This window comes from Balaenoptera acutorostrata, chromosome 19 (assembly GCF_949987535.1).
Source record: "Balaenoptera acutorostrata chromosome 19, mBalAcu1.1, whole genome shotgun sequence".
Taxonomy (NCBI): Eukaryota; Metazoa; Chordata; class Mammalia; order Artiodactyla; family Balaenopteridae; genus Balaenoptera; species Balaenoptera acutorostrata.
Window position 1 is genome coordinate 28644337 of NC_080082.1, and position 25783 is coordinate 28670119.

The 25783-nt window shown below is 43.9% G+C and overlaps 1 protein-coding gene across 1 annotated transcript in view; it reads right to left on the minus strand.

Moving 5' to 3' along the window:
• NLRC5 (NLR family CARD domain containing 5) overlaps nucleotides 1-25783 on the minus strand; it is a 92462-nt gene that overhangs the window by 59529 nt on the left and 7150 nt on the right. Inside the window, exons 2-3 of the mRNA XM_057534998.1 lie at nucleotides 3437-3548; nucleotides 84-391 (exon numbers count right to left, since the gene is read on the minus strand). Coding sequence (XP_057390981.1) covers nucleotides 84-391; nucleotides 3437-3456 — 328 coding nt within the window. The 5' untranslated portion in view covers nucleotides 3457-3548. The remainder of the gene's footprint in view (nucleotides 1-83; nucleotides 392-3436; nucleotides 3549-25783) is intronic.

The following is a 25783-nucleotide window of genomic DNA, read 5'->3' on the forward strand; positions in this document are numbered from 1 at the left end:
GGTCCCGGACTCGCCTGGGCCTCTCTGGCTCCCCACGCCCCGGGGCTAGCTGGCGGCGTTGCACTTCTCACGGCCACTCTTACCGTCTCCGTGGCCCCAAGTGCTCAGCAACGGCACCTCCAGGTGCAGTGGTATGTCCAGCTCCATGCACACGCAGTGGATGAACTCCTGCCAGGTGGTCTGACCCTGGGTGTGCAGTTTGTTGAGTTGTTGGATGACCCTCTGTGTGGGGTCTGGGGACTGGTCCCCGGAGCCCAGGTCCATGTTGGGGAGGAAGAACTTCATCTTGGCGCTCAGCCATTCTGGGTCTTTGCTGAGCAGCCTCACGAGACATCCGCACAGGTTCTCGGTGCCCAGCTGGAGGCTAATGGGGTCCATGAGCAGCCCGGCCCTGCAGGGACCAGGTAGGCAGGTGAGCTGGGAGGCAGGTGAGCTGGGGGACAACTCAGCTGGGGGGAAGCCAAGAGGGGCAGTCAAAAACCACCCCCTACATCTGAGGGGAAGAGAAGAGACAGACACAGAAGACAAAGAAGTGGCCTCTCCGTGGAGTCTCAATGCCATTGCCCAGAGCTCGGTCCCAGAAATTAATCTCCTTCTTCTGCATCCTTTGCAAAATTAATCTGTGCCTATGTATTGGCTCTGGAATGGTCTAGTTCATCCCCCGTGGATAATGCCCTGACGATGCTTTACTCATTCTTGTTTCCATGGACCCATTTGTGCTGCTCTCTGTCTGAGCTAAGCTCATGGCAGAGACAACTAGTTGTCCCCCAAAATCTGTTCTTCCCTTCTTCCTTAGTACTAGAACCCCTGAATATTCCCTGGTCATCTGGAATAGACTATATTTCTCAGCCTCCCTTGGAGTTAGATGTATCCATGTAATTAAATTTTGGCCAATGGGATGTAGGCGGAAATGTTCTATATCATTCTTTGCTTCTTCCTGTTGGCTGGAATGCTGATGTGATGGCTGCAACTTGGGCAGCCATGTTGGATTATGAGGTAGAAGCCAGTACTGAGGAAGATGGAGGGTAAAGCTTTCCTGCCCTGGACTCTCTGACTTTGAATTTCTATTACATGACAAGGAAATACATTTCTATTCCGTGTAAACCCCTGTTGCTTGGGCCTTTCTGCTATTCACAGTGAAATATAATCCTAGCTAATACAGATCGTCTCCTCTCTCTCTCTAAGCAAATTCTCCCCTTCTAAACTGGAACTCTCAAACAACCTGCTGGTAGGAGTACTAATATAAGGCAAGGGACACATGTAGTGAAAGCCTAAAAAGTCTGTAGGCTCTTTGACTCAGCAATTCCATTTCTAACACTCTAGCCTTAGGAAACAATCATGGAGGTACACAGAATTTTTAGTTACAAAGCTGTGCATTGCAAGATTATTTTTAATAGTTAAAAATTGGAAGCAACCTAAATATCCAACAGTGGGAGATTAACTAACTGGTTATCCATAATATAGTGGAATATACTATAACATTTCCAAATGTACTTTCTGGTACTATTTCCTTAATAATAGAGGCAAACACTCAGAAAGCACTTACTATGTGTTAGGCACTGTTTTACGTGCTTTATGTGTCTCATCTAATCATCACAACTCCAGAGACTCCACTTCTAACTCTGAAAAAGGTAGGAGGCCTGCCCAGGGGCCAGCCTTTCCAACTCCCAGAGGCTGGGGCAAAGACCATGTGTCCTGGGGTTCAGACCCCAGCTCCTCCCTTGACCCTCGGCAGAGGCCTACTGGGCACACGTCCCCAGCTCCCTCTGGTCACCCTTCCCCAACTAAACTAATAGCAACAACTCCTTGCTCAGACACAGGGCCTTAGAATTCATGAAACATGCTCACATGTACGGCGTGGGCAGGGATCACCATCCCCACTGAAGAGATGGAAAGACTAAGCCAAGGAAGGGTAAAGGACATGCCCAAGGTCATCATACAAGTCCATGGCAGAGCCAGGCTCAGAACTGAGATTTCTTACCTCTCAGGCCAGTAAATGTCCAAGGCTTGGGATCCCTAGGTGGTACCAGACAAGGGCTAATCCCTGCCCTTTGTGTGATCTTGGCACAAGGATGTGACCATGGCCTAGGGCACAGCTTCTTTTCTGGGCTATAATGTCCAAAATCATGTGGCCCATAAAGAAATCATCCAGGGCAGCAAGGTGCCAGGTGGAAGTGAGGAGTGCCTGGATGGTATAATTTCTGGGAAAGTCCTTCAAATTCAAATTTCCCCTCCAGCCAGTCTAACATGATGCCGTTGTTTCCACCATGAGTGCTCTATCCCCTGGGGGTAAGACCTTAAGCTCTTTAAAAATAACCATCCCTGGAAGAAAAAGCACATTACATTATTATTGGTCATTGTGAAAGTCTGTGGGAAATAGCCTTGGAGACAGAGGTTTAAAGTAGAAAGAGCCTCAGACCCAGAGTTAGGAGACGGGTGTGCCTGTCCCAGCTCTGTAACTAATTCTCTGTTCACAGAATTAGGGCTGTTCACAGATACTCTCTTTCTAGGCCTTTGGTTGGATTGCATCTCCCTGCCCTTTTGAAATTGGGTATGGCCACGAAACTTGCTTTGGCAATGAAATATGCTAAAGAATGACCCACGTCATGTCTGTGCAGAAGTTTTAAGAGCCAACGTGTGATTCACCTTGTTCTCTCTTTTCCTCTAACACAGTGGCCAGCAGTATTCCAGATATTGGCTGTTCCTTTAGTCTGGGTCCAGGAAAGAGGATAATGCGGACTAGGGGCCCCAGTCGATTCATATTAGACGAGAACTGAGACCAGGAAATAACTTTTGTTGTCATAAGCCACGGGGACTTTGGAGGTTGTTTGTTACTGCAGCATACAGTAGCCTATCTTAACTGATACACTCTTTTTTTTTTTTTTTTATTAATTAATTAATTTATTTTTGGCTGTGTTGGGTCTTCGTTTCTGTGCGAGGGCTTTCTCTAGTTGTGGCAAGCGGGGGCCACTCTTCATCGCGCTGCGCAGGCCTCTCACCATCGCGGCCTCTCCCGCTGCGGAGCACAGGCTCCAGACGCGCAGGCTCAGTAGTTGTGGCTCACGGGCCCAGCCGCTCCGCGGCACGTGGGATCTTCCCAGGCCAGGGCCCGAACCCGCGTCTCCTGCATTAGCAGGCAGGCTCTCAACCACTGCGCCACCAGGGAAGCCCTGATACACTCTTAATATGAGCAAATCTCTTCTCTGTCAGGCCCTTGGTCACACGATCCATGAAAAGGGTAGATGCTGACGCAGGCCCTTGCTGATGTTCTGTGTCTGATGATTCTCACTCTCACGCTGAAGGGTGACTAAGGGTAACTTTGCTACATTGGGGGCAGTCCAGGGAGCAGTAGGGAGCAGTCTTGGCAGTAGGAGGGTGGGGGATGAAGGAGTGGATGGGAGGGAAGGAGAGGAGGCAAAGGGGAATGATCACCTACCTGGCTTCCTGGTTCATCATAGATGTTCTAGGATGTCCACAGAGAGGGTCTCATGGGTTCCTGGGCCAAGTCCCTGAGCTGGATTTTCAGGTTCTTTCCATAGGACAGGCCCCTAAGAGAGAGGAGACAGTGCACTCTCCCCATCATTATTCCAAGTTCCAAGAGGAATTCTGTGAAGAAGGCGCGGACCCCTGCCCCTGACACCGCTGAGGACATCGACCCAGAAACAGTATCCTCGTCTTCAGGTACAGATCTTGTTCTTCCCCAACCAAGATTCTTTTTGTCCCTGGACTGTTCACAGCCCAGCCCTCCCTGGTGTCACCTCCCGCCGTATCTGGCCCAGAGGATGCCCCTCTTCCTCTTCCAACTTGCACATTCCCCTTACAGTGACTTGTGACGTCACTGCAGGCCCCTCAAATTCAGCAGACTTATTACACCTAATTTATTGGATGAAAGTGGAATAATCCTTATGACAGATGTCAGCTTCCTTTCCTAATAAAACTCCAAAGAGGTTAGAATGTGCAGTCTTCTCTCTTAATACATCATGAAGAAGTTTTTAAATAATCAAGAGCAAACATCCTTCTTAATGAGAAAACCCAGAGGCATCGATCACTATCTCACCAAGAGGACAATAAAATGATGCTCTGATATTTATAAATGGAGTATAACCTTTAAAAATTGTGAATCATTATGTTGTACACATGTAACTTACATAATATTGTACATCAACTATATCTCAATAAAAAATAAAATAAAATGACGCTCTGGCACAAATGCCTACGTAATACAGCTTTAGAGATCTTGTCTAACAATAAGGAATAGAGAAGGAAAAAGATGGCTAAAAAGTACATGGAAGAACGGAAGAAAGGCAAAAGATCAGACTAGTGTGTGCTGATTATCTCCGAAGTATGACGAATGTAACAACAAAGTTCCAGACTTTAGATCAATCCACATCAAGAGGGCACATTCTATAGACAGCCCAGAAATAAACCCACACACCTGTGGTCAATTAATCTTTGACAAAGGAGGCAAGAATATACAATGGGGAAAAGACAGTCTCTTCAGCAAGTGGTGCTGGGAAAGTTGGACAGCTGCATGTAAATCAATGAAGTTAGAACACACCCTCACACCATACACAACAATAAACTCAGTGGCTTAAAGACTTAAATATAAGACATGACACTATAAAACTCTTAGAAGAAAACATAGGCAAAACATTCTCTGACATAAATCGTACCAATGTTCTTAGGTCAGTCTCCCAAGGCAATAGAAATAAGAGCAAAAAATAAACAAATGGGACCTAATCAAACTTGCAAGCTTTTGTACTGCAAAGGAAACCATAAACAAAACGAAAACACAACCTACGGACTGGGAGAAAATATTTGCAAATAATGTGACGGACAAGGGCTTAATTTCCAGAATATACAAATAACTCATACAACTCAATAACAAAAAAACAAAACACCCAATCAAAAAATGGGCAGAAGACCTAAATAGACATTTCTCCAAATAAGATACACAGATGGCCAATAGGCACATGAAAAGATGCTCAACATTGTTAATTATTAGAGAAATGCAAATCAAAACTACAATAAAGTACCACCTCACATCGGTCAGCATGGCCGGCCTTAAAAAGTCTGTAAATGCTGGAGAGGGTGTGGAGAAAAGGGAACCTGTTGTAAACTGGTGCAGCCACTATGGAAAACAGTATGGAGGTTCCTCAAAAAACTAAAAATAGAGTTGCCATATGATCCGGCAATCCCACTCCTAGGCATATACCCAGACAAAGCTATAATTCGAAAAGATACATGCACCCCTATGTTCATAGCAGCACTATTCACAATAGCCAAGACATGGAAGCAACCTAAATGTCCATCAACAGATGAATGGATAAAGAAGATGTGGTGTGTATATATATATATATATATATACACACACATGTATATATATGTGTATATATATATGTATATATACACACACATACAATGGAATACTACACAGCCATAAAAGAGAATGAAACGGTGTCATTTGCAGCAACATGAATGGAACTAGAGATTATCATACTAAGTGAAGTAGGTCAGAAAGAGGAAGACAAATACCATATGATATCACTTATATGTGGAATCTAAAATATGACTCAAATGAACTTATCTACAAAACAGACTCACAGAGAACAGACTTGTGGTTGCCAAGGGGGAGGGGTGGTGGGGGGAGGGATGGACTGGGAGTTTGGGGTTAGCAGATGCAAACTATTACGTATAGAGTGGATAAACAACAAGGTCCTACTGTGTAGCACAGGGAATTATATTCAATATCCTATAATAAACCATAATGGAAAAGTATAGGAAAAAGACCATATATATATATGTATAACTGAATCACTTTGCCATATAGCAGAAATTAACACAACATTGTAAATCAACTACACTTCATAAAATAAATTTTTAAAAAGGAGAGCATATTCTAATATAACAGAGATAAGTACTGTAGTTAGAAACAAGGAAAAAAAAAACACGGCCTGTTGAAGGGCTACTGAGGTAATAATGGTTTTTTTAAAAAGAAAACTGTCAAATTCTAACAGAAGAAATGGAGAGAAGCATGAGCAAATTGAAATAAAGCCTTGCTATGGACTGAATGTTTGTGTTCCCCCCAGACTTACATGACGAAGCTTATATCTGCAGTGTGATGGTATTTGGAGATGGAGCCTTTGGGAGGTAATTAGGTCATGAGGATGCAGCCCTCATGATGGGTTTAGTGCCCTTATAAGAAAAGGCAGGAGAGATGTGCTTCCTCTCTCTGCTCACTGCCACGTGAGGAGGATAAAGGGAGGAGGCAGCCATCTGCAAATCAGGAAGAGGGTCCTCACTGGGCACCGGATCTGCTGGCACCTTGATCTTGGACTTTCCAGCCTCCAGAACTGTGAGAAATAAATGTGTGTTGTGTAAGCCACCCAGTCTATGGTATTCTGTTATGACGGCTAAAACAGACTAAGACAAGCCTGCCTGTGACTACAGAAAGTGAAAGGAAAAAACCCTCTAAGTTAATAGACATATTTAAGGCAATGCCTTAAATATATTACAGTAGGATACTTCTGAGAACTTGGTAAAATTATAATAATGGTCTTTTAGACAAAAAATGGCAGATAATGACAAGTGTTTGTATGTATTAACTATTTCATAATAAACATTTTGAATTAGAATTAGATAAAAATTAAAAAAACGAAGGCAACTATATCAAAGACTATTCATTAGGAGAGGCAGGCAATAATGGAGAGGCTTCCAAACAAAGGCATTTTATAAAGTAACTGTCATTAAAACTTTATGGTACCAGGCACTTCCCTGGTGGCGCAGTGGTTGAGAATCTGCCTGCCAATGCAGGGGACATGGGTTCGAGCCCCGGTCCGGGAAGATCCCACATGCCGCAGAGCAACTAAGCCTGTGTGCCACAACTACTGAGCTCGTGTGCCCTAGAGCCCGCGCACCGCAACTACTGAAGCCCGCGCACTCTAGGGCCCGCATGCCACAACTACTGAGCCCGCGTGTGGCAACTACTGAAGCCCGCGTGCCTATAGCCTGTGCTCCGCAACGAGAAGCCACCACAATAAAAAGTCCATGCACCACAACGAAGAGTAGCCCCACTCGCCACAAATAGAGAAAGCCTGCACGCAGTAACGAAGATCCAATGTAGCCAAAAACAAACAAACAAACAAAACACAGCACATATATAACCTATAATGGTATAATGGAAGAGATTATTAAAAAAAAGAATATATATATGTATATATATGTATGTGTAACTGAATCATGTTGCTGTACACCTGAAACTAACACAACATTGTATGTAAATCAACTATATAAAAAATACATAGCAATACAAGTGTTTTAAATGGAAAGAATTATTATTATTATTGTTATAGGCTGTGCTGCACCCCTTGTGCGATCTTAGTTCCCTGACCAGGGATTGAACCTGGGTCCTCAGCAGTGAGAGTGCGGAGTCCTAACCACTGGACTGCCAGGGGATTTCCTTTTTTTTTTAAGAATTATTTTTTAGTTACGTAATTAAATTAAATTTTTCTGTATGGGCAAATTAAAACCACAACCAGATATCATTTCACACCCCCATCGAATGTCTGTAATGAAAGAGAAGATAATACAAGTGTTGATGAGGATGTGGAGAAACAGGAACTCTTATATACTGCTGGTGGGAATGCAAAATGGTGCAGCCACTTTGAAAAAGTTTGGCAATTCCTTAAAATGTTAAACAGAGAGTTATAACGGAGCAATTTTCTACTCCTAGGTTTATACCCAAGAGAAATGAAAATATACATCTACACGAAAACATGTACACAAATGTTTGTCATCCCTAATAGCTAAAAAGTGAAAACAGTCCAAATGTCCAAAAACTCACAAATGAATAAGCAAAATATGGTATATCTATCTATACAATAGAATATTATTTAGGAATAAAAAGGAACAAAGTAACAATACATACTGCAACATGGATGAACAGCAAAAACATGCTAAGTGAAAAAAGCTCCAAAGTATACTAGTAAGTGAATTCAACTTTTGAAAGCTATGGCCCATGGATGTTTTAAATGTGCTGTGTGCATTTGCGTACTTAGAGACCAACTCTAGGGTTACACAAGTAACTGGTGACAGGATTGTGTCTTGGGAGGGAACCTGGGGGACGCAGGCAAAGGAGAGCCCTTTACACTGTACAGTTCGCTCTCTGTATCTGTGGGTTCTGCATCTGTGGATTTGAATCCTCAAATGTGGAACCCGCGGATACGGAGGGCCAACTGTACTACGCCGTTTTATGTAAGGGACTTGAGCAACCGAGGATAGGGATACGGAAGGACCACCATTCCCTTCTGGACCACTTTGTACCATTAAAACTTTTCAACAGGTGCATTTCAATTTTTTTTTCAAAGCCATAAAACGTTCACATTAAAAACTAGAATAGACATTTCCCCAATGTGTAAGGAAGAGAAATTCACAATGCTGAGTAAGCACAAGAAACTATCAGCGCTTCTCACATGAATGGAAGTTCCCTACATGATGTGAAACACTAAAACGAAAACAGAATTAGGAAGGCAATAAGTGAGGATAAATATCTGCATTAAGTATGACAGATAGAGACTGAAAATTCAAATTAAAAAGTAATTCATACACACCGAGGAAATACTTTATTCTACTTTTTGTTTAATGTTTCTGTGTGTGTTATAGAGACAAAACTACATTTTCACTGGGAAAGTGTTGAAAAAGTTGAACAGATAATGTAATGAATATTTGCTAAATGCCAGGCAAGTGCCTTTAGGCTGTATCTATTTTAATTCTCACAGCTACTCCTCTTGGATGCCTCCTATGCATTTAAAAATTTCTGGGGACTTCTCTGGCCGTCCAGTGGTTAAGACTCCATGCTTCATCTGCAGGGGGCACAGGTTCGATCCCTGGTCGGGGAGCTAAGATCCTGCATGCCATGCTGCGGGGTGTGGCCAAAAAAAAAAAAAAAAAATTTCCCGGTCCAAAGCTGAGCTCCTGATCTCTCCTCCCAAACTGCCCCTTCCCCATTTCAGTGAAGGGCGGCCTCAAGCTTCCTCAAGCTCAGGCCAAAGGTGGCTTAAGTTTTCCAAGCATATCACAGAATCTTACTTCCCCCACTGCTACCTAGACCTTGCACCATCATTTCTTACCTGGATTCCTGCTCCAGGAGGCCTACCACCAACATCCTCCACAGGGAGCCAGATGGTCAAGTTAAAACGTGGCCCATGCCACATACATTTGCCCCTTCCTATTGTACCCTGAGGAAAAGCCAAAGTTCTTCTCAACACCATCAAGTGGTTTGAACAGTTAAAAGAAAAATCAAATGTGATAACTTTAACATTCCCCTTACTGTGTTGGTTGTTTTCCACTTATTTTTAAATTAACTTTTGGCAATTTATGGTTTTTTTCTGAGAAATTTGCTTAGTTCGTCAAGAATGTTCAACCTTAGTATGCAGCACACAGTTGTGTACAATATTTTTCTTGTACTTTTTTTTTTGGTCGAACCACACAGCTTGCAGGATCTCAGTTCCCCGACCAGGGACTGAACCCAGCCATCGGCAGCGAAAGCGCGGAGCCCTAACCGCTGGACCAACAGGGAATTCCCTCTTGTACTTTTAAATTTCACATTTTTGTACTTAATTTAGTTTCTCTTACTTTGTCTTTCTTTCCTTATTAAATTTGCCAGCAGTTGGTACCTCTTATGTTTAAAAACAAACTTTTGTTTTCTTTTATCAATTCTGTAGAATTTTCCCTTCTCTAGTTTTATAATTTTTGTTTTTATTTTCTTATTTCTCTCCCCTGATTTACTGAGACTGTTATTCTTTAAACTTCTGAACTTTACGCCTTAGGCCATTTTGAGTTTTTTCCTTTTAAAAGAACTTTCGGTCAATTTCCGTAAATTTATATTGTTTATAGCAAATTTATATTGGATTACTAGTAGATTATAATTTTGAACTGAGTCATTTAATAGAGGGGTGAGTTCTTTTAAAAATCTTTGTCATTAATTTTTTGCTTTACCATACTGTACAAAGAATAAATCCTACATAATTTCTGCTATCGGGAATAGGTTGAGAGTTCCCTTTTTGGCTTGGTATATGAGAAGTTTAAAAATATTCCTTGAACATTTAAAAGATACTCTTTATCAATAAAGTTGGATTTCTGTCTCACAAATTATACCAAAATAAAGTCTAGATGGAGTCAAAATTTAAATGTAAAAAGTTAAACCATGAAAGTACTAGAAGAACAGATAAACAACAAGGTCCTGGGAATTCCTTGGGGGTCCAGTGGTTAGGACTCCACGTTTTCACTGCTGAGAGCACAGGTTCAATCCCTGGTCGGGGAACTAAGATCCCGCAGGCCAAGCGGCCAAAAAAAAAAAAAAAAAAAAATTATGGCATATCCATGCAGTGAAATCTTATGCAGCCATTAAAAAGAAAGAGGCAGGGCTTCCCTGGTGGCGCAGTGGTTGAGAATCTGCCTGCCAATGCAGGGGACACGGGTTCGAGCCCTGGTCTGGGAAGATCCCACATGCCATCGAGCAACTGGGCCCATGAGCCACAACTACCGAGCCTGTGTGTCTGGAGCCTGTGCTCTGCAACGGGAGAGGCCGTGACAGTGAGAGGCCCACGCACTGCGATGAAGAGTGGCCCCCACTTGCCACAACTAGAGAAAGCCCTTGCACAGAAACGAAGACCCAACACAGCCAAAAATAAAAAATAATAAATAAATAAATAATTTAAAAAAAAAAAGAAAAGAAAGAGGCAGAACTATGTGGAATGATATGGAACAAGATATATCACATTTTAAAAAAGGTCAAGGGCAGAATAGGGTACCTATGCCGCATTTGTGTAAAGAAAAAAAAATGTGTATGTTTCTAAATACATGAATATTTCTGGAAGAAACACATAATAGTAATTGTCCCCAGGGAGGGGAACTTTTAGAATTTTATGTTGTATGCATGTATTACCTAAACAAGATTAGTTTTTAAAAAATCGAGTATATCTATTACCTCACCTATACTGGTTGTCATTCAAATCTCCTATGTTGGTATTTATGTGGTTTGGGGTAGCCATCAAAGAATGAGAGAGACATTCTTAGTCATTGTGCTTCTATCAGTTTCTCCATGCATGGCTAGCAGTTTTTAAATTTAAATATGAATTTAAATAACAAATTTTAAATGATGTTAAGTTTATGGGTTCATGTTACCCAAATGCATAAAATTTTATTACTGTTCTACAGAAAGCAAGATAGCAGAGCGCTGCTAATAGAACAAAGAAAATAAACCTCTATAAACTCTCAAGCCTTCATATTTGCATTTTAGCACCGGGATCTCCGGCTAAAAAACAGTGTTACGGGCTTCCCTGGTGGCGCAGTGGTTGCGAGTCCGCCTGCCAATGCAGGGGACACGGGTTTGAGCCTTGGTCCGGGAGGATCCCACATGCAACGGAGCGGCTGGGCCCGTGTGCCACACTACTGAGCCCGTGTGCTGCAACTACTGAAGCCCGCACGCCTGGAGCCTGTGCTCCGCAACAAGAGAAGCCTCCACAACGAGAAGCCCGCGCACCGCAACAAAGAGTGGCCCCCGCTCACCGCAACTGGAGAAAGCCTGCGTGCAGCAGCAAAGACCCAACGCAGCCAAAAATAAATAAATAAATAAATTTATTTAAAAAAAAACCAAAACAGTGTTACTTCTAAGAATCACCAATGCATCCCTGGGATAGGGCGATCAAACATGGGGCTCAGAGAGAGGCAGTGAAACGCCCAGCATCACACAATCAGAAACAGTCAGCATGCCAAGGGAACCCAGGCATGTGGGTTTGCAGTCCGGTGCTCCTGCCACTCGAGGTCCAGACAGCAAGAGGGAAAAGGGCCTTGCTGGGGTGCTAGTCTCACTGAGGGGTGGGCATGGAAGGATCACTCCATCCTGGCTTCAATTTTAAGCAGACAGCCCCATCCGCTGCCCTCATCGCTGTGCTCTTGGGGAATCTCTCCTGCCATCCTGGGAACGCCACTGCCGTGGAGGTTAGGGGGTGGAGTGGAGAAATCACAGCCAGTTCCTTTGCCCCAGTCCCAGGGCCTTTGCCCTCGCTGCTCCCTGCGCCTGGAGACACCCCCCACCTCCAGTCCACATGCATGCACACGTGCACGCACGCCAGCACACACGCCTCTGGCCATAGTTGTCTCTAAACCTCAGCTCTGGTCTGGCCTCATTTCTGTCTAAACCTCTTATAGTTTCCCACCACCTGCAAGACGAAGTGGCACCACGTTAGCATGACTTCCACAAAGCAGGTCCACATCAGGTGCCGAAGAAAGGCTCAAAGGATGAATAAACAAATGGTCCTTCACCGTCTGGGTCCTGGCCATCTCCGGGCCCCCTCACACCACCCCTGCTGCCCTGCCATGTGACCATGCTTCCATGGGTGTGATCTTCCCATGCCCACCCCGCCATCCTCTTTCACAACTCCCTGCCTTGCACACATGCCCTGCTCTGCCTTGAATGCCCTGCCCTTTTTTTCCGTCTTGCAAACTCTTCCTTATCCTTCTGGACCTAGCTCCAATCGACTTTTGCTCCCTTCTCAGGGAAGTCTTCCCAGCTGCCTCCCCAGACCGAGTGGCACCCCCAATATTGGGCTTCCCTCCCTAGCAATCTCTCCTTTCTCCTCCACAGCAGGGCTTGTCACTCTGCATCATCATTTCCTCTTGGCCCGCCCTTCCTTCAGCAGCTGGGTACACCTCCAGGGCAGGGACACTGCCTGATTCTGGATAAGGGCAAATACCTTGGCACCAGGGCCCTGGATTTGAGTCTCTACTACACAGTTACCAGCTGTGTGGCTATGGTCTGGTTACTCCATGGCTTGGTACCTCAGCGTCCTCATCTGTAAAATGGGGATGTTCTAGGTCAGGCTGCTAAAAGCAGAGCCCAAGACAGGGGTGTCTGTCAAAGTTATTTATTAAGGTGGGAAGGGAAGCAGGATGGGGTGGGGGAAGAAGTTAGGCAAAGATGTGGTTTCAGGAGCAGTCCAGCTTTAGCCTGACCACAGGGAACTCTGGGATGTGAACAACACTCCAGAGTTTGTCCTGCCAAGAGGCAAGGGGGCTGCGCTGTTCCCTTGCCCATATCTGCCACATCGGTCACTCATTGGCTACGGGCCATGCCTACGGGGTGGAGGAGGGGCATTCTATCAGCCAAGGGCAATCCTTCAGGGCAGGGCGCAGGTGTTAGTGGGCCTACACCCACAATGGATGGGGGGAGGGGGACTGGCCTAGGAGGGCGTCCAGTAGACTGGGGAGAGGGAGCACCAGCCGGGTCAGCCTTGGGGGTAATAAGAGCTACCTGGCCAGGTCGCTGGGAGATGAAGCAGGCAACACCCCTGACATGGCATCTGGCCCATTAGCTATTATTACCAGTGCTGCTGTTCTTGTTGTTTCCTATGTAGCCCCAGCCCCTAGCACAGGGTAGAAGGAAGGAAGGCAGGGAGGAGAGGATATGGTTTGAGTCACATGCTTCTGGCTGTTGTTCTTTTGCTTCTTCCCTCTTCCTGCTTGGATGGAGAGGAAGCCCGCTTGAGGCTGGGGCTCAGGAGTAACAGGTGCTGGCAGCACCCCTCCCACTTGCTGGGATCTGTTTCCTCATCTCTACAAGGGGGACACCACCTGCTGTCCCTGTTCCCGGGGCTGTCTGGGAGGGTCAGGCCGAGGATCAGGGTCTGTGGGAGGCTGGAAGCCCTGTCCCCCCCGGGCACTGGCAGACCCCGGGGTTCTGCCCCAGCTCCTGGGCCCGGGTGGGAGAAAAGAGGACAGAAGGGGGTGACTGAGGCCAGGCAGCAGGAAGAGAGGGACAGAAATAAGAAGGTTGCCAATGCTAACCTCAGGATCAGGAAGGATGTGGTTGGTGGGGTCAGTACCCCCGGCCATGACAGCCACTCGAGACATTTGGACCAAAATATCACCGAAATTGAGAAAAGAAAGTGCTGCTGAAGCTGGTTTCTCAGGACTGAGTGGACAGGTCAGGCCTGGGGACCCCAGGGTGGACCAGAGTCCACAGAGGCCCTCAAGCCCTCTGGGAATCCTCCATGCCAAGCCCTACAGGGCTGCCGACCGGGAACCCAGGGCCTCTGCTTCCCCCAGGGTGGCTGATCACAGTCCGAGGCTTCAGAGGATGCCTGAGCGCAGATGCAAAGGGGAAGAGAGCTGGAAGAATCCTGGCAGTGGGGTCCATGCCAGGCCCATTTTACAGATTGGGAAACAGAGGTCCCGAGAAAGGAAGGCCTTGCTGACACTCACAGCAAATAAGAAGCAGAAGTGGGACCAGACTGACCCAGTGGGCTCTTTCTGGGGCACCGATGCAGCCCCACCCCAGGAATCACCCTCTTCTCATGGGGCCCCACGGGAGTTACCTTCAGGGGGACATCAGCGGCCATCTCCTCCCTCACCCACAAAAGCTGGCATAGCGGGCAAGAGGGGTCCTTGACCCAGCACATTTCCGTGGGGGGATGATGACGTAGGAGATTGTTCTGAACGTACTGTTCCTTTGAAAACAATCATCTTTATTGTCCCTCACAATGACAGGGTCCTGCAGGACTTAAAATGCAGTCACACGCTTTACCAAAGCCCAAACCGAGGCTCCCAGCAGTGAGGGGACCTCCCTAGGTCACTAGCTAGACAGTCCCAGAGCTGAGAGTTGAACAAACATCTTCTTGCCTCAAAGCCCTTGTGAAGGTGGCACAAGCCTGCACTCCGGGCCTCAGGCCTGGGCGGTCCCTGTTCCAAATCCAGCAAGGCTTCTCTCTCCTTGTCACTGGAAACCAGGAAGCTGGGTCCCAGCCCCCATCACTGGAATTGAAACCGTCTCCTTTACTCCAGCTACCTTCCTGCTTGGAAGGCTCAGACTCTCCACCAAAAGACCCCCTGGGGTTTCTGGATGTACCCTGCCCCCCCCTCCCGAAACGGGGGTGTCCACAGGCAGCCCTGGCCTGGCTCAGACAGCAGGTGGCCAGGTAGTGGCCTTGCCTCTCCCGCTCAGCCCTGGCAGTTTGGGCCCAGAACCCACAGGAAGTGGCCGGTGAGGCCCCCATGAGAAGGGTCCTGCCCAGCACAGTCCTGGGCAGTGGGTCCCAAACTTGTCTGCATGTTGGAATCATCCGGGGTTTTAAAACTGCCAATGGGCCACACTCCTGGTCAATCACAGCACAATCTCTGAGGGCAGAACACAGGCATCAGCACTTTTGGAAGCAGCCCAGGTGAGCTTGGGGACTACTGTTCCAGGCCACGCTGTCACCCAGCTCTCCGCTCCCAGTGGGGAGAGTGGTTCCTTGCTCCCTTGTACCCGGTGTCTTGCTTCCCCAGCAAACCACAGCCGAATGATTCTTGCCTTCTAAGAGGCTGGGGATGGGAAGGTCACCGCGGTGGCCATATTTAGGTGAGACCCTAAGGGTCTCTGCTCATAACTAACACTCCTCCTGCACTTCCCATCAGGCCCCAGCTCGGTGGCTCTGCCACCTCCTCTCGTGCCCACACCAAACTGAAAATGGAGCCGAGGTCTGGAGACCCCCCTTCATCTCCAGCCATGCGGTCAGTGAGGATGCCAGAGGAATCTTGTGCTGGTTTTGGAACTTAGGGGATGAAGGCTCGGGATGTAAAGGAGAGAAGTTAGATCCTGAGGTTCGAATTCACAGCCTGGAAATTGGTCTGCCCGCTTTCAAAGGCAAATTGGCAATGATTTCTAAAACTTAAAATGTGTCCAGCCTTTGGGCTTCCCTGGTGGCGCAGTGGTTAAGAATCCGCCTGCCAATGCAGGGGACACGGGTTCGAGCCCTGGTCCGGGAAGATCCCACATGCCGCGGAGCAACTAAGCCTGTGTGCCACAACTACTGAAGCCCGCGTGCCACAACTACTCAGTCTGTGAGCCACAACTACTGAAGCCCACAAGCCTCGAGCCCGTGCTCCGCAAAAAGAGAAGCCACCCAATGAGAAGCCCGCACACCGCAACGAAGAGTAGCCCCCGCTCACCGCAACTAGAGAAAGCCCGTGCGCAGCAACAAAGACCCAACGCGGCCACAAAAAAACAAAACAAAACAATGTGTCCGCCCTTTGACTCTACAACCAAACTGCTTGGCAGAAAGCTACAGGGAGAGCCACACGGCCCACAAGGCACAGAGTGCACTAGATAAGAAAATCCTGCAGCTGCGTTTGAACAACTCATAACCTAATATAGTTTGGTTTACCACACCTCTGGGTTATGGGCATGAAGGCCACTGATGCGGCTGGATCCTCCATATGTATTACTGAATAGACAAGACACACGTATAATATGACATCATTTGTCTGAAGAATACATATAAAGCAAAACACCAATATTCCAGTTCTATAATAACATGTTTTTATAACTTAGAGGGTAAGAGCATGAATTTTGGAGCCAGGCTGTCTAGGTTTGGGACTAAACTTTTCACCATTTTCAGGCTGTGAGGCTTCAGGCAGGTTGTATAGCCTCTCTGAGCCGCAATGTTCTCATCTATCAAACAAGGATAATGACAGTACCTTCCTCACAGGGTTGTGAATGAGTTAATACATGTAAAGCACTTAAGACAGGGCCTCGCAGTGAGTGAGCCCAATTTAAGTGTTTTGGGTTTTTTTTTGTTGTTGTTTCTTTGTTTTGTTTTGGGTTTTTTTTCTGGCCGTGCAGCACAGCTTGTGGGATCTTAGTTCCCCGACGGCAGTGAGAGCGCAGAGTCCTAACCACTGGACCGCCAGGGAATTCCCTTGCTTGTTTTTTTTAATGTGAAGGCTTAGATAAAGTTCTGGAAGGCAACACACCCAACTAGTTACCTCAAACTGGGAGAGGACAGACCTGGGGCGGGAAGCAGTGAGTAATGGGGATTTCAGCCTGATGTATAAGGTGTTTAGCTTTCTGAAAAGAGAATTTAGTCATGTATTACCTGTATGGTTTAAACAGAATACATTTTTTTGAAAGTGAAAGAAGACCGAAGATCAGTGACCAGAAAGCTGGACTCTTTGAAGTTAGAAGAGGAATTCTGCTTCCGGGATGGATCATCTGACCGACGTTCTCCCATGCCAGCCGACAGTGCCCAGACACGCAAAACACGGGTAGAAGAAAGGCTTGGGGCTGGGACTGGGGGTTAGGGGATTGGTTGGTTGGAGCCTCAGTTCTGAGCCCCACTGCCCCAAACTGACTTGTTAGGTGACACCAGGCAAGTCCCTGCCCTCTCTGGACCATGGCTCACTTGTATGTCAAGCAGGGTTAATATCAGCCCATCTCACAGGGATCTGTGGAGCTGATAAAAGAGCCTTTGGGGTCAGGAGGCTTGGGTGCAAATCCTGATTTCAACATGTTGTGTTGCACAACCTAGGGCAAGTTTCCTAACCTCCCTGTACCACATGTTCCTCACCGGTAAATGCAGTGATGATTTTGCATCTACTTCACAGGGTCATTCTGAGGATGGGGGACAATAATTCATATAAAGATTACAGCACAATGAGGGGACTGCCCATCTGCAGCTGATGCTAGTTGACGCTAATCTCATATATTGGGTTCTCAGCACAGGTGGGGCATCATGCTACAGTATTCCACCTGCATTTCCTCAGTGGATCCTCAATCAACCTTTCAAGGCAGATATTGCCTTCATTGTACAGGTGAAGAAATGGACTCCGGGAAGTCAAGAAGCAGAGAGTGGATTTAAAACCTCTGCTGAACCCAGAGGCGCTTTCCTAACTGAAGCACCATACTGCCTTCAACCAATGATCTTCTTTCCAAACGAAATGATCATTCCCATAGCTCTTGATTATTTTTCTGCTATAAAACATAATCTGCACTCATATGAAAAGTTCTAAACATTGCGGAAATATAGAACGTGAACTTTCCCACAATCTTACCCTTTAGGGATAGAATTACAATTTCCAAGACTTTTTTACCCATGTTGGAGGACATTTTTGCCTTATCTGAGAATCAGAGTAGCGTTTCCTTAAAAATTTTCTAGAAATCATTTCACCTTGAACTTGATTTTCTAAAGTATCATTTGTCCTGCATGGAAGGTAATCCCTAAAAGAAACCCAAGGGAAACAAAACCAAAATGATGCCCGTTGAACGGGACCTGGGTGTTGCTGCCTGAGGCCTGAGGCCTGGCCTCGCATTGCGGAAAAGGTGATCAGGAGTGTAAGAGGCCTTACAGACATTAGCAGCCAACTGAGACTTTCTCCTTGACTAAACAGGAAGGATTAAAGAGAAGTGAGAAGAGGACAGCTGCTCTCACTTTATGATTCAGCCAGCACCTCGTCCATGCACCTCCTAAACGTCATCCTGCTGACTCTACCGTGTAAGTCTCTAACGAGGCAAACCTTCACCTGCCCATTTCAAGAAGAGAATTCTGAGGCTGAGAAATGCACAGGACACCTTCAAGAACTTAGGGAAAAGACTACTGTGAGACCAATAAAACGGCAAGCTATTTCTCTCTTCAAACAAGATGCAGTGACAAGATCTGAATACCTCAGAGTAGCAGCTCACCATGATTTGAGTCCTCCCTCCATTTGGCATGAGGGGCAGAAGGAACCGCCCAGGCAAGGGGTTGATGGGGGTTTGGGGTTTCGTGATGGTACAAGCTCCATCCCTCCCGCCAGGAGATGGATGTTGAGGGATCAGGCAGTTTTCCAGCTGCCTGCAACCTCTATATCCACACAGTCTTCTAGGAGAGAAATTCAGCAACACGGTCTCAAACATTTTGAAAATAATGGTTCCAGTGAGGATTCGGGGAAGATGGCAGAGTGGGAAGCACCAGGAATCTGTCTCCTCACTTAGACAAAGATTGTACGAGCAGAATCTGGTATAACTGTTTTGGAACTCTGGAGTCTGTTGAAAGCTTACAGCTTCCAGGGTTAATCTGGACTCTTAAATTTTGGTTAATTTTAAATTGGGAGATTAGGTTTGACATAAATACAATACCATGTGTAAAATAGACAGCTAGTGTATAGCACAGGGAGCTCAGCTTGGTGCTCTGTGATGACCTAGATGGGTGGGATGGGGAAGGGAGGGAGGTCCAAGAGGGAGGGGATATAGGTACACATATAGCTGATTCACTTCATTGTACAGCAGAAACTAACACAACATTGTAAAGCAATTTTACTCCAATAAAAAAATTTTTTTTTGGTTCATTTTGGTCAATTTCAGCTCTTAGTACAGTAGTAGGTAGCCAACCCCCACCCCTAGGTCTTGTGGCAGCCAGCTGTGCACATGTTCCTGAAGCAGCTTGCATGCAGTTTGCAGGAGCGAGGGTGGGTAAAAAGGACCCTGTCCTCCAGATACTGGAGATTTGTACCATAATTGTTGACTGCTGTTTCTGATCTCAGAGGTGCAGACAGAATCAGGCAGCCATTGTTGTCACTCCACCACCAGCTCCGTGGTGGCAAGCCCCTCCCCCTCCAGCTGAACTGACCTCCGGGAGATTTAAAAGGCCTGTGCCTTTTGTTCTCTCCTTCAATTTTGCTTTTCCCCTTTTGGAAGCCAGACATTCAAGACTAGGACATTCAGAAACAACTGCACATATGGGGAACATTACAAAGTGACTGTACATGCCCAAGGAAAGGCTCAGCAAAGACATAAGAAGATGAAAAGACATAAGAAGGCATTAACACCTCAGGTTGATCCTGGGCACAGAGACAGTTCACAATGATACAAAAAACCAAAAACGATAAACAGAAAACAAAAAACAAAGAACAGCAACCCTGGCAAGGGGGAGAATCTGATTTCCAGAGTTACCACATTATTAGATTCAAATGTCCAGTGTTCAGCAACAACAACAGAAAAATCACAAAGCATACAAAAGAAACAATGGCCCACTGAAAGGAAAAAATCAATTCAAAAGACCGTCTGAAAAAAATTTAATGACAGATATATTAGACAAAGACTTTGAAACAACTGCCTTAAAGATGCCTAAAGAACTAAGAAAGTCAAAAAAATGATGTGTTAACAAAATGGAAATATCAATAAAGAGATAGAAAACCTAAAAAGAAACCAAAAAGAGATTCTGGAGCTGAAAAAATGCAGTATCTAAAATGAAAAATTCATAGAGGGATTCAAAGGCAGATTTAAGCAGGCAGAAGAAAGAAACAGGGAACTTCAGGATAGGACAAAGGAAATTATCGAGGCTGAGAAACAGAAAGAAAAGGAATGAAGAAAAGTGAACAGAGCTTAAGGGATGTGTGAGACATGATTAAGTGGACCACCATACACATTATGGGAGCCCCAGAAGAAGAGAGAGAAAAGGACAGAGAGAAAAATTGAAGAAATAATGGCTAAAAACTTCCCAAATTTGATGAAAAAGCTGAATATAAACATTCAAGAAGCTCAATAAATTGCAAGTAAAATTAACTAAAAGAGACCCACACCAAGACACATTATAAGCAGACTTTCAAAAACCACAGACAATGGGTGAGTTTTGAAAGCAGCAAGAGGGAAATGAATCATCAAATACAAGCGCTCCTCAATAAGATTATCTGCAAATTTCTCCTCAGAAACTTTGGAGGCCTGAGGACAGTAGGCCCATACGTTCAAAGTGCAAAAAGAAAATAACTGACAACCAAGAATGCTATATCCAGCAAAACTGTCCTTCAAAAGTAAGGGAGAGGGAATTTCGTGGTGGTCCAGTGGAAAAGAATCCACCTTACAATGCAGGGGACATGGGTTCAATCCCTGGTCAGGGCACTAAGATCCCACATGCTGTGGGGCAACTAAGCCCGCATTCCACAACTACTGAGCTCGTGCGCCTCAACTAGAGCCCGCGTACTGCAAACTACAGAGCCCACCCACTCTTGAACCTGCGCGCCACAACTACAGAGCCCACACGCCCTGGAGCCTGTGTGCCACAACCAGAGAGGAGAAAAAAAACAAACCTGCACACCACAACTAGAGAGAAGCCCAGACGCTGCAACGAAGAGCCTGCTCACCACAACAAAAGATGCCGCATGCCTCAACGAAGATCCCGCGTGCCGCGACTAAGACCTGATGCAGCCAAAAAACAAAAAAAAAAACCAAAAAGGTAAGGGAGAAATCAAGACATTCCCAGATAAACAAAAGCTGAGGGAATTCATGACCACTAGATGTGCCCAGCAAGAAATGCTCAAGGGAGTCCTGCAGGGTGAAATGAAAGGACACTAGACAGTACCTCAATGTCATAAGGAAAAATAAAGATATCAATAAAGGTAAGTACATGGACAATTATAAAAGCTAGTATTATTGTAGCAATAGTTTGTAACTGTACTTTTGTTTTTTTACAGGATTTAAGAGACTATTACATATAAAGAAAAACAATTATTAGTGTAAAGGCTAGTATACAGTACTGTAACTTTGGCTTGTAATTCCAAATCTTGTTTTCTTCATAAACTGGGAGACTAATGTGTTTTTAAAAAATTATTATTTTATATTTGGGGCACATAATGTATAAAGATGTAATTTTGTAACATCAACAACAGAAAGCAGTGGGGATGGAGCTGTAAAGTAGCAGAGTTTTTGTATGTTATTGAAGTTAAGCCACTATATTCAAAGCAGAGTGTTATAACTTTAGGATGTTAAATGTAATCCCCATGTTAACCACAAAGAAAATAGCTATAGAATATACACGAAAGAAAATTAAGAAAGAATTTAAACATTTCACTACAAAAAGTTAACTAAACACACAAAAAGAGAGGAATGCAAAAAATAAGGCACCAAAAAGCTATAGGGCATATAAAAAACAAACAGCAAAATGACAGAAATAAGTCTCTCCTTATCAGTAATAACCTAAATGTAAATGGATTAAACTCTCCAATCTAAAGACAGAGATTGGCTGGATAAAAACACATGATCTAACTATATGCTGTCTACAAGAGACTTAGCTGAGATTCAAGGACAAAAACAGATTGAAAGTAAGGGGATGGAAAAAGATATTCTATGAAAATAGTAACCAAAGGAGAGCAGGAGTGGTTGTACTAATATAAGATAAAGTAGGCTTTAAATCAAAAAAAGGTTACAAGAGGCAAAGAAGGACTTTATATGTTAATAAAAAGTTAAATTCAGCAAGAAGATATACCAGTTATAAACATTTACATACCTAATGACAGACCACCAAAACATACAAGGCAAAAACTGACAGAACTGAAGGGAGAAATAGGCAGTTTTACAAAAATAGTTGGAGACTTTAATACCCACTCACAATAATGGATAGAATAATCAAGCAGAAGATAAGTGAGGAAATAGAGGACTTAAACAATACAATAAATCAATAAGATCTGACAGATATATACAGAATACTCCACCCAACGACAACAGAATACACATTCTTGATTGCACATGGGATATTTCCCAGGATAGACCATATGTAGGGCACAAATTAAATCTCAATAGATTTTAAAAATAGATATCATACAAAGTATAGTCTCTGACCACAATGGTGTTAGAAATCAATAACATAAAGAAAACTGGAAAATTCACAAAATCGTGGAAACAAAACAGCCCACATTTAAACAACCAATGGATCAGAGAAGAAATCACAACGGAAATTAGAAAATGCTTAGAGATGAATGAAAACAAAAACACAACATACCAAACCTTATGGGACACAGCAAAAGCAGTGCTAAGGGGAAATACTATAGCTATAAATGTTACATTAAAAAACAAGAGAGATCTCAAATCAACAACCTAACTTTACAACCTAAGGAACTAGAAAAGAAAAGCAAATTAAACTCAAAGCTAGCAGAAGCAAGGAAATGATAACAATTAGAGTGTAGATAAAGGAACAGGAGAACTGAAAAATAATAGAGAAAATCAATAAAACCAAAAGTTGGTTCTTCAAAAACTTCAACTAAATTGACAAGCCTTTTGGACTAAGGAAAAAAGAAGACTCAAATTACCAAAATCAGAAAGTGGGGACATCACTACCAATTCTAAAGAAATAAAGAGAATTGTAAGAGAATACTATGAACAGTTGTATGCCAACAAACTGGATAACCTAGATGAAATGGACAAATTCCTAGGAACACAAAACCTTCCAACATTAAATCACAAAGAAGTAGAAAATCTGAATAGACCTATAACTAGTAAGGAGATATATCAGCAATAAAAAAAATCTCCCAACAAAGAAAAGTCTTGGAGCTGACGGCTTCACTGGTGAATTCTACCAGAAAGTTAGAAAAGAACTAATACCAATCCTTCTCAAACTTTTCCCAAAAACTGAAGAGGAAGAACACTTCCTAACTCATTCTAGGAGGCCAGCACTGCCCTGATACCAAAGCCAGACAAAGACACTACAAGAAAACTAGAGACTAATATCCCTTATGAACAATGATGCAAATATCCCCAACAAAATACTAGCAAACCAAATTCAGCACATCAAATTAAAAAGATTATACACCATGACCAAATGAGATTTATTCCTGGAATGCAAGGATGGTTCAACATATGAAAATTGATCAATGTAATATGCCACATCAACAAAATGAAGGGAAAAAAAAACACACAATCATTTCAATTGATGCAGAAGAAAACATTGGACAAAATTAAACACGCTTTTACGATAAAAAAATTCAACAAACCAGGAATAGAAGGAAATTACTCCACATAATAAAAGTCATATATGAAAAACCCATAGCAAACATCATACTCAATGGTGAAAGACTGAAAGCTTTTGCTTTAAGATCAGGAAAAGGCAAGGATGCCTGCTTTCACCACTTCTATTCAACACAGAACTGGCAGTTCTAGCCAAATCAATTAGGCAAGAAAAAGAAATAAAAGACATCCAAATTGCAAAGGAAGAAGTAAAATAATCTGTTTGCAGATGACAGGATCTTCTATGTAGAAAACCCTAAAGACTCCACAAAAAACCTGTTAGAACTAATAAATGAATTCAGCAAGGCAGCAGGATACAAAGTCAACACAAACAAATCAGTTGTGTTTCTAAATATGAAAGATAACAATCTGAAAAGGAAATTACCAAAACAATTCCATTTATAATAGCATCAAAAAGAATAAAATACTTAGAAGTTAACTTAACCAAGGAGGTGAAAGATCTGTACAATGTAACTACAAAATGTTGCTGAAAGAAATTAAATAAGACATAAATAAATGGAAACACATACCATGTTTATGGATTGGAAGACTCACTATTGTTAAAATGTCAATATTGGAACTTCCCTGGTGGCGCAGTGGTTAAGACTCCATGCTCTCAATGCAGGGGGCCCAGGTTCAATCCCTGGTCAGGGAACTAGATCCCACACGCATGCCACAACTGAGAGTTCGTATGCCACAACTAAGGAGTCCACGTACTGCAACTAAGGAGCTGGCGAGCTGCAACTAAGGAGCTGGTGAGCGGCAACTAAGACCCGGAGCAACCAAATAAATAAGTAAATATTAAAAAACTAAAACTAAAAATAAAAAAGTATTTTCCTTAAAAAAAAAAAAGTCAATATTACCCAAAGTGATCTACAGATTCAATGCAATCCCTATCAAAATCCCAATGACTTCTTTTTTGCAGAGATTAAAGAACACATCCTAAAATTCATATGGAATCTCAAGGGACCCCAAATAGTCAAAACAATCCTGAAAAAAAAAAAAAAAAACCCAAAACTGGAGGACTCACATTTCCTGATTTCAAAACTTGCTACAGTAATCAAAACAGTGTGGTATTGGCATAAAGGCAGACATACAGACCAATGGAACAGAATAGGGAGCCCAGAAATAAACCCTCACATATATAATCAAATGATTTTTGACAAGAATGCCAAGACCATTCAATGGGGAAAGGACAGTCTTTTCAACAAATGGTACTGGGAAAACTGGATATCCACATGCAAAGGAATGAAGTTGGACCCTTACCTAACACCATATATAAAAACTAAATCAAAATGGATCAAGGGGGACTTCCCTGGTGGCACAGTGGTTAAGAATCTGCCTTTCAATGCAGGGGACACGGGTTCAATCCCTGGTCTGGGAAGATCCCACATGCTGCAGAGCAACTAAGCCCACACGCCACAACTACTGAGCCTGTGTTCTGGAGCCCACGAGCCACAACTACTGAAGCCCACGCACCTAGAGAAGGCGGGCTCCACAACAAGAGAAGCCACCACAATGAGAAGCCCGCTCACTGCAACTAGAGAAAGCCCACGTGCAGCAATGAAGACCCAACGCCGCCAAAAATAAATAAAAAAAAATGTAAACAAACAAACAAACAAAAAACCCAAAAATGGATCAAGGCCCTAAACCTAAGACTTAAAATAATAAAACTATTAGAAGCAAACATAGGATGAAAGCTGTGACACTGGGTTTGGCAGTGATTTCTTGGAGATGACACCAAAGGCATAGACATCAAAAGAATAAACAGAAAAATTGGACTTCATGAAAATTTAAAAAATCATACATCAAAAGATTCTACCCACAGAGTAAAAAGGCAACCCATAGAATGGGAGAAAATATTTGCAAAACATATATCTGATAAGAATTAATATCCAGAATATAGAGAGAACTAAAACTCAACAACAGCAAAACAATCTAATTCAAAAATGGGAAAAGGACTTGAACAGACATTTCTCCAAAGATATACAAATGGCCAATAAGCACATGAAAAGATGCTCAACATCACTAATCATTAGGGAAATGCTAATCAAAACTATGAGATACCACCTCACATCCATTAGGATGGCAACTATCTAAAAAACAGAAAACAAAAAGTGTTGGTGAGGATGTGGAGAAACTGGAACCCTTGTGCACTTTTCGTAGGAATGTAAAATGGTGTAGCTGCTGTGGAAAACAGTATGGAGGTGCTTCAAA